We start from the raw sequence: 17145 nt of genomic DNA on the forward strand, positions 1-17145 counted from the left end.
CACAATTCTGAGCAGGTGTTCTGCCACAAAGCAAAAAATAAACAAATATATAACTGAATTACAACATTTTTGGGCAAGCTAATTAACTAGAAATGATTAAGTTTGTAATACCTTCATTAATTACCCAAACTGGTTCAGGTGTCTGTGTTTTTCCTCCTAGATTTTTAGACCGATAGAAATTTTGCTATGGGTCATCAAACTAAAGCACCAACATGCCTATATTGATTGATTCACTCGCAATTTGCAGTATTTTTTGCATATAGTTAAATATTCTATTCTAATATTGTACTTTTAATTTACAGGAAAAACTGCTTCAGTTAGTCCACTTTGCATTACATTTGATTTTTGGAGACAACATCTGAAAGAAATCAAGTCTTGGACAAATTAAAAGTTATATATATATATATATATATATATAAAAAGTGCAAAAGCTGCATTCGTTATGCCATTTATTTTTTGGAGAAAGTGAACGTGTGTAGCCAATTTGATGCCATTTTCATCAAACCGTGGTCATGACGGCATAAGAGTTGCCACATCAGCTGTCAGTTAGACACTATATAATAATAATAAAATAACTATTTCCCCATTTTGCCTTTATTTGAATGACAAAATGAACATCCTACACAGAACATAGAATGCAAGTTAACAATACAAAATCTACAAAATGATACAAGTTTTTTGTTCGACAGGTAACAACTGTACAGTATAAATGGACACAATACTGTGTTTTTCTCTTTTATTTATTCACCTATATTTGGCACTTGACCACAAATTGCTATTGAAGTTAAATGTGGGGCTGAAGTACCATCGCCTATTTGAAATGTGCAGAAGCCCGGAGAACTTACCAAAACACTTTGTCTTAACCTTGAAATCCTCGTTGAGTACTGGACCTCATGTTTGCTTAGGACCAGGGATGGGCAGGTGTAAATCAAACAGGAAGTGAAGTGCTAGGAGTACATCCTCAGAACAGACAGTGAGGTTTGGTAAAGGTGGCTCTAAGTTTATCTTATCTGCATCAGTGCTTTGTTCTGCCAGTAAAGTGGCTGTTACTGTGTGTAATAGTTGTAAAAACTATTATCTCCATTGTCACAGAATCGGCAAATTGGTTACACACTTACAATTGTGTGTTATTTGAAATTTGCTGCGGGTGAGGAAACAGAGTGCACAACCAGAACAGGAGATGTCAAATTTGCACAAAAACCATGTTTTCAGCCATTATTGTTTATCTTGTGAGTATTTAAACACATAATATGAAAAACTTAATGACTGCCAACATTTACTGGCTTCCTGGAAGATATGAAACCAGCAGTGGGAAATGGGGGCGGGGTTTCTGTATCAAACTGTGAAATCTGAAGCTATTCTCTCTGTCAAAAGGGGAAAATAAGCTACATAAACTAAATGTAGGAGTTAATGTTCAAAGCTGTATGCAAAGCAATATGTGGTCCTCTCCTTTTTTTTTGGAACATCTCTAGCATAAATATGAGTGAATATACTGTACAACTTTCTTTCATATCATAATTGTCAAGTAAAAGAAAAATAAAATGTCAATCATCACATTCCAATAATTTATACGTCAAAGTTTTTAAAGTGAATCTCTTCCATCGTGGCAAATCGCCATAATGTTATCACAGAGTAAAGGAATATATAAGTACATACTATATATTCATACAACTAACTTTTTGTCTCCTTTTTGCTTCTATACTTTTTGAGTCGTAGTTTAAGAAAGAGAATCACAGCTCAGTTTCATATGCATCTCTCAAGTTCGTGTGTTTTTCAGTGAATGTGTGACGATGTGTTTATATTATTTGTGGACACAAAACTTGGCATAAAAAGTCACTTTTCAAAGAACAGATGATGTGCTCTGTAGTCAGAATATTCCCCTTCATCATAATCTGAGTCAGTTTTGGTTTGATGTAACATTCCTCCAAAATATACATTAAAAACATATCTTTTCATCCCTTCTGAACTTCTTCTATGATTAAAAACATTTCCCAGATCTCCTGTCTACGGAGCCACACTTAAAGTTGCCAACACTTGTAGTCCCAGACTCGTACTTCATTTCGTCCAGTGTCACCATGGAGACAGATTGTAATACTTCAAGATCTGTCCATTGTCACAACCCAAATCGGTTAGTGAGAACAACATGAGCACGATTCCTTCAAATCAGGAATAATGCTTTCGAAAATAACAAACAAAAATAAAAAGAAACAGCAAACTTGGATTCAGTTCAACGTACCTCATGCATCTGTTGGATTATCCTCACTGGCTGTCCTCTCAGAGATAGCACAGCTTTGATTCAGTGTTTAACAAGTCCTTGAGGGGGTTTTAGTCCCTGGGGTTCTATTTGTACCATATAAGAGACCCATGCTGTCTGCAGCTTTTGACCAGCCATAGAGGCACATGTAATGCATGTACATGTGAGTGTGTCAAATATTATATATTGGTATTTGTAGTATGTACAGCTGTGTTATGAGTGTGTGTGCACATGTGCCCCTATAGCTTATATGTCGATAATCTCAGGAGGGTCAACTGGGAGAGACTTTGAAAATGAAAATAATAATTAAAATGTGAAGGGAAAAGTCCAGTTTTCTACTGCCCAGCACTGCTGGGATCACATTGAAGCAGTCGGACAATGGACGGGTCGTTCTTAGCTCCCTCAACAAACTCCTCAAGAGACAGTTTACCTGGGAGAGAGGGAGAGTAGAGTTCATGCACTGAAACAAATCTAAAGCAGCAGAGCATCATGTGACAGCTTTTCTCTCAAAAAAAAAAAAAAAATCCCTGATCTTCAAATTACATTCAGTTGCAGGCTTTACAGACAGAATTAAAGACAGTGAGGAAGTCTTACCATCTCGATTTGTGTCCATCTGCCTGAAGATCTTGTCTGTGCGTTTCTCAGGTGTAGACTCGTCCTCAGGCATCTTCATCACAGAGGAAACCATCTTGTAAATGGCCTGAACACAGAGAAATCAGAAAAAAGGGACTCTTACAAGAAGCAAAAAACACAATTCTGGACTATTTCCATTAAGTGTTTTTTTCCCCCCATTGTGTGTGTTTTCATATTTTATAGCAGTGATTCTCAGCAGAGGCATAACTGTTGATTTGATGTGAGATGTTGCACAGTGCAAGGAGAAAAAAAAAATGTCAAAGTGAAATTTGTATGTACAACCCATGAATCCATTTGTGTCTTCTGGCAGGAAGCGAGATAAACGATCACTTTCGTTTATGATGGGCTCGGTTGCCTGATTTGACTGCAGATGAGCAGACAGTAGCAAGGCTTAAATGGCTTAAAAAGAAGTAATAACATTTTGCTATGCCTCGTTGTTTAGGATTTCTGACATCACATTTAAAGCAGCAGCATCTTTGTTTGTTAATATTCGTGGTCTAATGAACGGGCCACACCAACACCAAACTCGTTATTAATTTTCAACGCTTTCGCTTCTACATTATCAATCCTCATCGTCTTCACTGTTTAACCACAGAACTGATGCAGTTTTCACACTTCCAATGCAGGAAACATGCACCAGATGGATGGAACCAACAGATGGATACAGCTGCATCCATCACACAGATAAAAACCCAACCAACAACAGTGATCAAGGCTGCAGGCATTAACCACTTTCATCATTAGCCAATTGGTTAGTCGGCTGTATTGATCTTTAACACTAATATCAATGGAATTATGTACAGCACTCCTGTAACACACTTAAACACACTTACTAACTTTAGACATGCACATTCTTTTGTTCCACGATGTGTGATGCAACAACATTGTGAGGCTTTGCAGAATGGTGTGTGTGCGTATGTGAATCTGACAGTCGGACAGAAGCCGGCAGCTCAGAGGAACACCGTTCCCTTCTAGAAATATACCACAGCCAAGTCTTATTTTGGTTCGTCTCAGGAACTGAGGGAACTGCTGGTTTCTAAAATTACACAGCTGCTGGTTTCCCTGCAGTGGGCAGTCAAATGGTGCACAACACAGAAGCAGATGGATATATGATGTAGCAGCTGGCCTGAATGGCTGAGCAAAATGTTGCTTCAGAACAGGAGAAGTTTAAATACCAGACAGTATGGTGTTACCGTGATGGCATGCAATGACCACTGAAAGTCTGACGGCTATAAAAAGCTGAAGAGGCACACAGTATGAATGGAATGAGGGAATAGAGGATAAAGACAGAGGAATGCAAGACTAAAGCACCCCAGCACACCCACCGTTACAATCTCCAGCATCTCTGCCTTGCTTATGTATCCATTCCCATCCAGGTCGTACATGCTGAATGCCCACTTCAGCTTCTGGTCCAGTCGACCACGTGAGGTCACACTCAGGGCGATGATGAACTCCCTGAAGTCTATGGTCCCGTCTCCGTTGGCGTCAAACGTGCGGAAGACATGTTCGGCGAACTTGGAGGCGTCTCCATATGGGAAGAAGTTGGCGTAGATCTTCTTGAACTCCTCCATGGAGAGCGCACCACTGGGACAATCCCGCAAGAAGCCCTTGTACCACTCAGTTATCTCGTGCTCAGTGAAGTCTGTGTTCTCCACCAAGTCCTGCATGACATCAGGACGGAGCTTGCTGTTCTGTTTACCCATGGTGGTTGCTTCTGCTGAGGCTGTGGTTGGTGTGAGGGCGGCGGCGCTTTAGACTGCTGAGGAAGAAAGCAAGAGACAGAGAGAGGATGTTAGAAGTCATCCAAAAACAGGCTTGAGCCTTTTTGATACAGAGTGGGAAGGGGGGGTGGAGAGGAAGGACGGTAATCTAATTATACAGTTCAGTCCCTGTCGGAAATAAGCAGAAGAGTCCCCTCAAGGAATGTAACCAAACATTTTAAATCATAAAACACATATCAAGGAAAAACGGGTGCCATCTCATACAGTAAATGCCATATTTCATGAGCAGGGTTGTTGCTGTTTACCATCTAAAAAAAATGAGACAAAATATTCAGGCTGTACTTACCACAGCACTCCTGCCTAAAAATGACCAGTGAGAAAACCTATCAGAGGATGTCAGAATCTTCATATGACACTGTTTATTTCATCCTGACTTATAAAATAATAAAAACAAAAACCTGACAGCCGGTTGATTACCCCTAATCAGGGAGGTGAAAGTTTGACATATGCTCTTGTGCAGACACAGCGACAAACTGATGCATGTGTAGTGCGACACCACCAAATGCTCTCAAGGTACAAAACTACCACAGATGCACAACCGTACTTGTACTTTAACCAGTGTGCACAAGCACATTTGATAACACAAACCAATGTCAGTTGGGCTGTGCATGCTCTTCTGCAGATGCAGCTTCCATTTCCTGCAGGAGCTTTGATATACACATCCTCTATATTAATAGTCAAGTTTGTTTATTGACCTCATAGGCTTTTGTTGATGTATTTCAAAGATAATCTGCAGAAACAGAGAGGCTGGATTGTAGTGCATCTGTCTTCCAATTTGACCTAACTGAAGCTGACGAGCTGTGACAAGAAATCACATTTCTCTGTAACCAAAGTATACAGAGAGCCTTAGCACTTAACAGAGGATGCTCTTCATCATCTACCCCTGCGGCTACTGTGCTTTGCATTTCTCCCCTGTCAGACTGCTTGTTGCTGCTGAGCTGTCCAGGCTGAAGACAAGAGGGAAGCTGTTCCAAGCTTAGCCGAGGATAATGACAGATAAAAATCACCAGTCAGGTCGGGCCAAAGCAAATTACAGTAGAGGTAGCTTGTTCCAGGAAAGGATGTAATGATCTTTCGCCTCTATTTCCAGCCAAGTCAAGCTATAAAAATGTAAATGAGTAGTAGATAAGATGTAAAAAAAAAAAAAGCAAACAGCACATCAAATTATTGACTAAACTTTGCCCTTCAGTAAAATATTTTAGAACCAACTGTGGGTTTTTCTGACCCTTATTAAGTCATGCAAGTAAACATTTACATGTTTCTTTTAAAACTACACTGTATCCACCTGTAGACAGTGATTCATCTGATTCATTCATTAACCTGATCCAAGGCCAATTATGAAAAGAACCAGTGTGTTCTTCCCTGTTAACTGGGAGATTCAGTGGTGATATAGTAAATCAAAATGTAATTGGTACTAATTAAAAGAGTAGCTACAGCAGCAAACACAATAAAATGCCTGTGCACAAGGTGTTAGAAACAAGACAGTTACACACCAATCTATCTGGTAATTTTGACAGTTTTTGCAAAATTACCAGATACATTGTTAAGAAAAATCTTGTTTGGTTGTGCCTGTGTTATAATGTGGCAGCCACCTCCCTGCTGTTAGCTGCAGGTCACTTTAGTGCCAGTGTGAAAGCAAGGGAAAGGATGGAAGGGAGATTAACACCTGTTTAAATATCCTGAAACAAAACACATCCAGTGCCGAATCATTATTACCCTTTTCCAATTCCATTCCATCTTTTTTCCTTTGTTTCTTTCAATTATCTTAATTGTTTTCTTCTGTTTTGTTTTGTTCTAAAGTGTATTATTTCCTGTGCACTTCTGAAGCATGCTTTGACTCTTGGAAGTTACAGGAGATTCAATGGATTTTCGCAGCTTTCCTTGTCATTTGGAAACTATCTAGACATTTTCAGCTTTCCGCCTTCAGGGAGGTGTATGCTTTTTTTATACAGTCCATTGATTAGCCATGTGACTTCACCAGTATGCGCCAACACACTCAGGCTAATCAACATCATCCTGGTTGTCTCCACTCTAATTCATAACCTCAGCTCTGGTCTCGTGTGGTGACTGGTTTGTCACATACTCTTCAGTCTTCCCCTGAAGTTCCTAATGGATTGTGGAGCATTTCCGTAATTACTGAGGTCACGTTCTCATGACAACTGACCATACTTGCTCTTGTTTTTGGCATGTAGTACTCAAGTAAACACAGCACTTCACGTTGCATTTCGGAGCCCAACAGAATTTAAAAACACTTTCTGCATAGACGGTCTGCTTGTTAAAGTATTTGCTCTTAGCTACGGGCCTAATCACAGACTCTTTTCATCCAGACTGTTTACACAGGAACACAGCCAACTAAAACGTGTCTCTCTATCCATTACTCTAAAGAGGGGGGAAATTAATTTGGGTTGCTCTCAACAACACGGCATGAGCTACACAATGTATTGAGCCAGCTGTTAGACATTTGAAAGGTGTTTTGTTTTTTTTTGTTTTTTTTAAACCAGAGCTGAAAGGAAATGTTTCATGTGGATCAGATCATTATTTGCTCCCAGTTAAATAAAATAAAATGTCAAAATAGGGTGGGGAGGGGGGGAAGAAAAAAAAAAAAAAAATCGCCATTATGATTTTCAAGAGTGGAAAATCTAATCTACTCACTGCTTCTTCTTTATTGTTAAAGAAGAACTGTGTTACTGTTGTAGATGTGTGTGTATATATATATATATAATTTTTTTTAATTGAGGAAAGTAGTCATTGTTTACCATCTTTGTCGCTAATTGTACAAAACCCCCATACTGAGCATTTATAAGCAAAAAAAAAAGTCCTCATGGGAGAAGTTATAACCACATAACCCTGCGTAAAGGCAAATTACAGTGTGTTCATCGATTTTTTTTTTTTTTTTTTTTAACAAACCATTGCAGCTGTTTTTACTATACGGAGGTGGTTATATTAAAGTTTTAGCTCAGGTTATTTATTTATTTATACATAGTCTAAGGATGTTTGGTCTTTTTCCCCAGTTAAAATGCTTTCCTGATGAGCCGGTTCAGAGAAGTGCCTCACACAGTTCAGTGACAGTACTACAAACTAACTGAGACGGCACTGATCTGAATCCACAGCAGGTCCGTCCACTGCAACTATAATGACTTCAGACAAACTCAAGCAAAATTAGTAGAATTGTACCTTTAAAGTTTAGTTAATTACTTTTTTTTCTATATGTATGTGTTTTAATTATTTGCACCCAACTAAATCACATTTAAATTCACCTGTAGGCTAAAGTTCACTTCAAATAGGAATCTTGTATCACAGTATCTGCGAAAGTAATGTGAACTTTAATGAACAGCCAAAATGGGACCCGCTCTCACTCCTGACTGGAGTTCTGTGTGGATTTTAAGACGCGACGTCCACTGAACATCCCTTCAAACAAGTGATCCTAAGCACTTGACTATTTCTGGCTCTCCTTAGATCACCGCCTACAATTAACCACTAATACTCTTACCTGCAGCTGCTAGCAGACCTGTGATGGCCTCATTACATAACCGACAGGTCACATGGTGGAGACAAATTACTACCTTGACCATCTTATAAGGTCCTGGCAAGCAAGCGAGTGCTGGTTTAACCTGCTGAGTGTGTCTCAGATGGAGACAGTGACCTCGGCTTGGTTGGGTTTTAACCAGCAGAACAAAAGGCAGTTTGAGACCTTTCAAAGAGCACAGGATCAACCTTCTAGGCTCTCAAACAGATTTAACTCTTGAAACCCTGAACCAACAACAACAAGACCTCCTGCACTGCACAGAAAAAAATAAAACAAATAAATAATCATATCATCATCATCAAACTCAAAGATAGAAGCTTTAAGTTTGTGTAAAAGCATGTTTCAACAAAATATCCCAAATAATTAAGTATTATTATTTAGCATTTTCCCCTAAATATATATCAGACTGAAACATTCCCAAACATACAGAGACTATTAGTCAATATATAAATTGGCACAAAATTACTTACTATGCGAGTATGTATTTATTTATTTATTTCATATTCTATAATAGTAAAAATGAAAGTCTTTGGTTCCTGAGCACTGGAATGGATCTATTTTGCCAATTATTAATGGACAATATAGCACTATAGATTAACAGTTTGTCCTATTTAAATAAGGCTTACCATTAGTTAAAAATAAATAAATAAATCTTACAGAAGCATAAATACCAGTACTCATGGAGTATATATACTTTTTTTGTTTGGAGAAGATAAAATATGCATTTAAGCATTTTGTATCACTGAGGAACACAAAATGAAATAAAATTCTTGCATTTCAACTTCAGGTGACCCATCCTCGCTGCTTGAAGCAGAGGCCGTCCACATGACACAGAACATCTTGTTGCTTGCTTACATAACAGGCAGAAGTCTCCATTTATATCCTGAAGGTAAATCTTAACCTAAGAGTCCCACAGCTAATCCAAGAACAGTGACCAGGAGATGCCTGGAGGCCGGCAGAGTCACAATGCCTGAAAAGAAACTTCATCAGAGACAGTTAACTTATCAATGATATTCATAATGCTCCATCTGTGACCACGCTGCAAAGTCAAGGACACTTATTCTCAACATAACAGGCTAAAGCTTACCAGACCTGGAGGATCTTAAATCTGATATTCACTTGGTGGTGAACATCACCTGGAGATATTTAAAATGACCACTTTAACTGGCTCAGACTTGACAGGTTCAGAAAAGGACTAATCTGAAGTTCAAACATGAATGTGATCTTGATTTCAGGCTGCACCACAAGGAGACAAATGGTGCTGAGGATTCAAACAGCTCCTATAAATGTTACCTGGCAGGTCAAGGATGTCGTCAATCTGCTGGAGCCATTAAAAGACAACAATTTCGTATGGTTACGTCAAAGGCCCGATTCTTGACAACTTTTTCCTGTAACTCAAACATCTTTTCAAGTAGCGCTCATCACAGACGTACAAAATGTCAGATTTCAGCTATAAACGACACTGAGTAACGAGTGGTATATTTTGAATGGAAACCTATTTTAGGTTTTGTGACGCACTTTCTGACCACATCTTGTGAATGTCAGAAGGATGGAACAGTTATACTCCAAAAACAGAAGGAAACGCTGGACCAGGCTCAAGCAGCTGGGACACCAGCAATGCTGATGCAAACTCATTTCCTGTCTTTTATCCACTCACATTATTTGGTTGTAGATGACAAATTGGACGGACATGAAAATGCATAACCACACCAAAGCAGTGTAGCGTTGTAAGATAACTTTAAACATTTTAATCAACAGACCAACATCAGTGTCATTCAAGTGCATTGAAGTTCAGACGCTGTTGAAAATAAACGGGCTGGCAAACCTTCAACAAACACCAGTGAGCTCTTACAGCTTTCTGAAGACTCTCAGCTCTTGACAGCTGTTTTTACCTCAGACTTTAGATTTCATTTAGCGCTGCATGTGTGCAACTGAAAACAGCACCTACACTGATGACGAACAAAAACACATCAAAGACACAACAGAGAAACTACACTTTAGATTTGTTAGGAGCACAGAAAGCTCAAAAAATATGTTCCACAAGACACAACTGTTAAAGCACGTTAAAACAGAAGCAGAAACAGTCATACAAAAATTGCAATAACCTATACACAGTAATTCTGACAGATATGTAAAGGGACATTTTCTGGTTTCTCACTTGAATTTTGACTCATATGGCTACAGCTTCTTTGCAATCACATGTCTGATTGGCAGACATGTGATCGCCACCATCGAACTGCTGTTGCAGCATGGCATAGCTTCAGGAACACCCATGCTCACATTACAAGTACCGTGACCAGAGCTGTTCAGCATGTTTAAGTACCTCTTTGAATATCTGGCTGCAACTTTATCTCCTGTGTTATTTGGTCTAAGGTCAGAACTGGTCCACTGCTGGTCCAACCTGTACCAGAATCGAAGGAAACATCTCCAGCAGAAGAATTTAGGCTGTTGCTGTCAGGCTAACACTCTTACAGTGCCATCAGTAAAGGGTTAAACCAAGTTACAAGTAAGCCAATGAAAATCTCTTGGTGAAAAAGCTTTCCAAACTGAGATTAAAAATAAGAATAATGCTGATAGTCTCAGGACACAAATATAATCCAGTTTAGCCCCACAAAAATAAATACCCTCATAATTAACGACAATCTACAACTGGTTGATAATTTTAGAGCAATTTTAGAGCAATTTTAGAGTTTCTATTATTGGTTGGAGAAAATAAGCAAACAATTCCATTCCCCTAATTGTTTAACATTTCATAAGCAAATTAATTAATTGAAAGATTTATTTGCAGGCTAAACTATGCTGTAATGGAGTTGTGCAGCTGCCTTAATTATGAATACTTCAGATCAAACCAAAGCTGAAAGAAGTGACTAACAAAATGTCCATTGCAACGGTGCTAAAAATAGTCTTCAACTTCCTCCAACACTCCTAAATTTAGTTTTTATTGCAATACTATCTTTATTACTCTGCCTGTCATTTAAGTGAAACATAAATATTGGTGAATGTTCCGACTGAACTGATATTCAATTTAGATACTGGCACAAGTGACAGGATTGCTTTTCTGAATGTTGAACTGTTTAGTTAGATTGGGGTTTTTTGGGGGTCATTTTCCAGCAATGGAAAATAAAGTGTGGGCTTCAAACAATTTTTGAAAATTATTTCAGAGCTTGATGATGTCTGAGATCATGTCTTCCTTTTTCTAAATGTTACTACAAATTCCGTCTTTAGGAGACCTGAAGCAGCAAGTTCATCATAATTCAGCACAGACGAGCTTCCATTGTCAGCCAGAGAGCCTTGTGCGTCAAGGGGCTGTAGATACCGCAATCATGACAGAGAGGCCATTATGAGGGAATGAATGGGAACAAGATAAAAAAAAGTGTCACTGACAACAACTGCAAGAAGGCAGCCAGAGCTGCAAACCAGTCAGGATTGGACACACACACACGCACTCTCGCAGCAAATTGTCACTGATTGCATGAAGGGAGTGCTGTTTGCTTTGCAGTGACCATCTAAAAGTGCCTCTCACTGAAACAGTCTAGTGTAAAGACAAAGCCTGCAGAGATGGAAATGTCAATCTGTCTGATGACTAAACAACTCCCACCCGTCTCTGTGTGTAATACATATCTGCTACGCAGCATGTAAAAAAAAAACAAACAAACAAAAAAACAATGCCTTCTGTTGAAAATATTATCTACACAACAGTCAGTTTTTTCTTGTCTTTTAAACTCCCTCTTTTGCTTTCCTTCCTTGGTGGAGTCTTCATCTCATCTTTGCTTTCTCCAAATCACTTTTCTCGTCTGCTTCCTCTAAGAGAGATCTAATTCTATTCAAAAGAGCACTAACTGCTGCCCAGACAAGCTTAACTATAGAGGATGCTGCCATTGTGGTTAGTCTGGCCCAGAACAAACCCACAAGACACCCACATCAACAAAAATAGATCATCTGTTCAAATTTAGAGAACATTTGTAAGCATTCAGCATCTTGAAATGTTTGGTGGGATGGTTCTAACACCAAAGGGGCTATTATCTCAACTCCACCCTTTCGTCAGGTCTACATAGGTCTTCAGATTTCTCTTGCTCTGTTGATTTGGCTCCTTGATGTGAGAGGAGGAGCTGGACAGCCTACTTCACCTCAGAAGATTCAAAGGCAGCAAAACATTATTTTGTGTGTCTTTGTGTCATTAACAGTTTTCTGTTCCCTCTCCTTTCCTGCATCTAAACTTTTCACTTGGGCTTGTGAAGTAAAGCTTCACCTGTCACTGTAGTATTTCTTTTTCTGCCTCTGTGTCCACTCATATCATCCTCTCACATCACCTCCTCAAACTTCAGTACAACTGCCCAAGAAAATTCACAATGAAGGGTTCCTGTTTACTTCTCACATCAAACCACAACAGGAATATTCAACAATAGGCCACTGGCCAAAAAAAAGTACATTTGCAAAGGGACAAGCAAACTCTTAAAGCAACTTTAAGAAGCAGCGATCATGACTTGTGTGTTTTTAATCCCCAGTCCTACTTGAGCACCTTGTTTGGTGGAAACCTGAAACCAAAATGGTCAACTGACAAAGCTATTTGCTGAAGGGTTGCAAAGTGACTATATTCCATGCAGTTTGTCTGGTTAATTATTTGGCCTGCTGTATATACCACAATATACATACAGGTGAGTTGGATTAATTAGTGTTATCTTTTCATTTTTGATAAAATGGAACATCTTCAGAGCCAAGAAACGTTAAACTCTCACCTCTGGATCAGAGAAACTACAGTAGATCTTTGATTTAAACAACCACTGTATAAAGAACAGAGTGAAGTGTACAGTTATATAAACAGATATATATAAGCAGAGTTGTGTTATTTTAAGTTGCTGCAACACGACAATCAAGTAGAGGCTGCAATTTTGATTATTGCTTGACAGATAACTAATGATGACTGGTAAATTGTTCCAGCACTGATCTGATCTGATGACTCTAATCAAGTTCTGATGCTTCTACTTCTTTTAAATTGCAATCATAGCTGTGTACTGCCAGCGTGCACAATGGAGACGGAACATGGACCGAAGACATCCATTTCCAGAAAAACAAACATTTCCTTTCACTTGTCACACAGTCCGTCTTCCTCCTCTCTCCGGCTCTAATCCTCTGACTGACTGATGTGTATTTGCTGAAATGAGATATCCTACCTCAGGACTCCTCTTTCGCTTCCCGTTCTCATTCATGCTACTTTTAAAAATGTGCAGAGTGAAGACAACAAGCTCGTCAGAGGGTTCATTCAGGACGAGAAGAAGAAGAAGAAGAAGAAGAAGAAGAAGAAGAAGGAGGAGGAGAAGAAGAAGAAGAAGCAGCTTGATCCGAATTAGGAATGTGGGTAAAGCTTTATCCGCTGCTAGCATCTTATCATGCTACTGCACGGAAAACTTATGGAGAATATGGTGTAAGCACAACTGGTTCAGTTATCTAACTGAGTGTCGGTGATTGTTTGCACACCTTTAGTGTGTAAACTCGACTCACCTGAACTGCGAGACAATAAAAAAGAAAAGAAAGGAAAAAAAAGAGTAACAGGAAGCGGACAAACTGCGAAGGAGGGAAGAGGCTCGTTAACGACAACTTACCTCGCTTTTAACTCGCTGTAGAAGGGCCTGTTGAAAGTCTCTTTAATAGTCCATCACCTTGCGTCCCCCGGGGAGCGAATGAGAAGAAGTTGGAGAGACGGGGCAACAGGTTGTCAGGAGCGGGACTTCCTCCGGCTGCTCTCAGCTCCAACTCCGGCAGCTTCTCGCCGAACTGCAGCCCACACTCCGCTTAGCCCCGCAGGCTGCCGGCGTGACGTCAGGCCCGCGCGTCACGTGGTCGGCCGGCGACCAATGAGGAGCGCCGTTGTCCTGGCAACAAGAACTCGGTGTCTGAATGGCGATTAAGTGTGTAAAAATGAAGACAGGAGTTTGTTTTCCAGCAAATAAAGTCACCAAAAAACACGGACGGTAACACGAACCTGAGCACTGAGCTTTATCCACCTGATAATTAATATTCAGATGTTGCCAAAGCACAGTGAATATTTATATTAATTTACAATTGTAATTGCCATGCTATTAATACAACCACCATTACTACAACAACATGAATTATAATAATAATGATGCAGTACATTTTATGCAGCTATATTGTTTCTTTCTCTTTGTTTCCTCTATCCACTATACTTGTCTATCTTCCTATGGTTTTAATAGTCTGCACCTGATTTCTCTTTTTTCTTTGCTCCTTCGTATCCTTTTGTGTCAGGGCAGGTTAAATAAAATGGTATTTGCATCATATTTTACATTTTGAAAAGGATAAACTAAGGTTATTTTCCAGCATCTCAGTGTTTCTCAGAAGATGGATTTTATTTCTGTGGCCTATTAAGAATTTATCAGCTAGAAGTTGAAATGTGTTGCTGATAAGAACAATAAAGCAAAAACAAACAAAAGCCTTTGAAAAAAGCATTTCATATCTTTCATTAGACATTATTCATTATTTGTTTGTGCAGCCCTGCACTGCGTGTGATCTGACCTTACTCTCTCACATCTTAAATAATGTGAATTATGCAAATGTTTTTTCATGCGAATGCATTTTCCAGCCCTAGTTTTCTATCCATTCTGTATGCTTTATCTGCTTTGCTGTTTTGTCCTTAATAAGGTGCATCAGAAAAGCCCTCTGATGCACTTAAAAAAAATGTATTTGCTTTGTTCTCATTTCCATTGTCAACAATTGATATATTGCTGGAGTGACACTGTAAGAAGCTTAGTAAATTCTGAGTATTGTATGAATACAATGAGAAAGATTATGATTATGATAACCAGCATGTCTTTGCTGTGGCCCAGTACAGGTGTTCCAGTGCAGGCACATTGGGAGCCATGCTTTACCTAAGATGATTAGTGGAAGTCAAAGCCATGGGGCTTATTCAGACAGTGTTCCAAGGAGCATTTTCTTAATGGCCTTATAAAGTACACCGAGAAGCCCTCCATCCTGGTGAGTCAGCAAAATCCTGACCACGCCGATGGATCATGAAACTCAGTGATTCATCACATCCAAGAAGCAAATGTAAAAGATTTTTATTTTTTCAGATAAAATTTCATGTTGCACTTCTTTTCCCAGTGGTGCAAATGTGAAATCAATTGGTTCCCCATGTTGGAATAGTTAAAGAATTTATATTAAGGCTGGATCTGGATAAATTGGATGGATAAATTGTCTGCATGATGAACATAATGTGTAAATAGAAGAATGTACCAAAAACATTTCATAACATTTAAATTGATTTTTGTTAGGCTTATGTAAAATAAACACATTGGCAATGAGCAAACACCAAACAAAGGCAAACAGTGCAGTGTGATGGTGAGTAAATCATTGGCATGTTGTGAGAACATGTAAAGCTATGTCACTGACCTTGAACCCACAGACAACTTTATTATTCACTCTTAACAGATGTGAGAGCTCATCAGTGAATTTGACCCTAAGGGAAAGTCCCCAAGCACTGTGTGGAGCTAACACTCCAAAGTAACCTCTGACTAATAGGTTTGCATAACATTGATCTGACTGGCGGTCCACTGAAGAGCCATCGCTAATTCCACACCCATCCATCTATGCACACACTCCAGTGAGGCCTGGCCTGCCACAGCTCAAATGCCAAGAGGCTTTGAATTGAAGAGCCACCTTCTAAATCAGCCAGCCCATGGCGCTACACGGGCTCTGTCATTAGGTAACAGCGGCTTTAGGGCCACAGAGCTGCACCACACTGGACCGACAGCCTCTTCTCTCTGATTATCTATTACCTAATCAGGCAGGGCTAACCTTCTGCTGCCCTGAACCTGCTGCAGAGTGTGGCCAAAAATTCTGAGGTGACTTAAACTCACTGGCACCCACTCCCAGGCTGAAGGTTGGGATTTAGTTGAGGAAAAGCTCCTAAAGGTTACAGCGATATTACTCACAATGTACGATATGAACCTGTGAGAATGCATTATAGCATAGTTCACTGCTCAACAACTTCTTTATTTTACTCATTTAAGTTTTCTCATGATTTTGGCCAGTCCACTCATCAATATGTCAAGGCAGATGTTAGTGGACACCATTGAGGAGCAGGTGATCCTGTCACAGTCACAGAAAATGTCCAGCTCCACTGAGTCGACCTGTGACCTAACTGTACAGAGCTGTGCGTCATTAGCAACCGACTAATGCTCTGATTGGATTACCGAGCAGGTGAATTTATTCTCAACCAGAACATGCTGAGAGTTGCGTGTTGACCCTCTTCAGAACCATTCGACTGAAGCAGGTGTCAACTGTGTGCATGTGCAAGACATCAGCACCTGCAGGAGGGGAAATCCTCTGAACCTGCCTGGGACCAACACAGGAGCAAAAGCACTTAGGGGAAGCTGAGTCACTGAGGACATATGTCATACTTATTACAGAATCTATGATATGATAAATAAAACATAGTTCAACTTCACATAATAAATAAAACATAAATAATGTACGTTATTTATTCTTTCTGTGCGGCCCGGAGGTTGGAGACAGCTGTTCTGCAGTATTGCAGTGTTGTGATAACTATGAATAAGAAAAATTCAGTAGAACAGGAAATGAAAATAAGACCAAACGGTCACTCAATTTCAATATCAAGCACATCTAATTGTGTGCTCTACTTCAGTACAATTTTGTGGTACTTTTTAATTTCAATGTACTTTATACTTTTGCTCCATTACATTTCAGCACCACCGCCCATTATTTTTCTTGACATTGCAGTTACAATCGTTTTCACACATTAAGATTTTGCATTCAAAGTAAATAAAGATCAATTCTTAAACTATTAACTGAAATTTCCAAGATTATACTATAGAACAACAAACAGAACAATTAACCACTATATTTGAGTGAATTTTAATATTGACCCAATAATACAAAAACACAAAGAATGATAAACCTTTCCACTTGTTCATAGA

General features: G+C 39.3%; 1 protein-coding gene across 2 annotated transcripts; it reads right to left on the reverse strand.

The window, feature by feature from the left end:
- Positions 1 to 578: 578 nt before the first annotated feature.
- Positions 579 to 13992, reverse strand: ncaldb (neurocalcin delta b). 2 transcript variants are annotated; one of them, XM_029514894.1, is made up of 4 exons: positions 13795 to 13992; positions 4213 to 4643; positions 2849 to 2954; positions 579 to 2684 (listed from the first exon to the last, which is right to left on the reverse strand). In XM_029514894.1, exons 2-4 carry the CDS (start codon positions 4588 to 4590, stop codon positions 2590 to 2592), a joined length of 579 nt encoding a protein of 192 aa, XP_029370754.1. In that variant the 5' UTR covers positions 4591 to 4643; positions 13795 to 13992; the 3' UTR covers positions 579 to 2589. The 2 variants fall into 2 exon arrangements, with proteins under 2 accessions (XP_029370754.1, XP_029370753.1); XM_029514893.1 differs by having other exon boundaries at positions 4213 to 4646; positions 13795 to 13991.
- Between the last annotated feature and the right edge of the window lie 3153 nt (positions 13993 to 17145).

The sequence above is a fragment of the Echeneis naucrates genome, chromosome 11 (assembly GCF_900963305.1).
Source record: "Echeneis naucrates chromosome 11, fEcheNa1.1, whole genome shotgun sequence".
NCBI classification, from domain to species: Eukaryota; Metazoa; Chordata; class Actinopteri; order Carangiformes; family Echeneidae; genus Echeneis; species Echeneis naucrates.

Bases quoted from the DNA above. Each gene is read 5' to 3' on its own strand.
- ncaldb (XM_029514894.1), bottom strand. From the start codon at position 4,590: ATGGGTAAACAGAACAGCAAGCTCCGTCCTGATGTCATGCAGGACTTG. The intron at 2,955-4,212 runs GTGGGTGTGCTG...CTCTGTGTTCAG, and splicing joins AGATGCTGGAGATTGTAACG to GCCATTTACAAGATGGTTTC. The intron at 2,685-2,848 runs GTAAGACTTCCT...CCTCTCTCCCAG, and splicing joins GATGGACACAAATCGAGATG to GTAAACTGTCTCTTGAGGAG.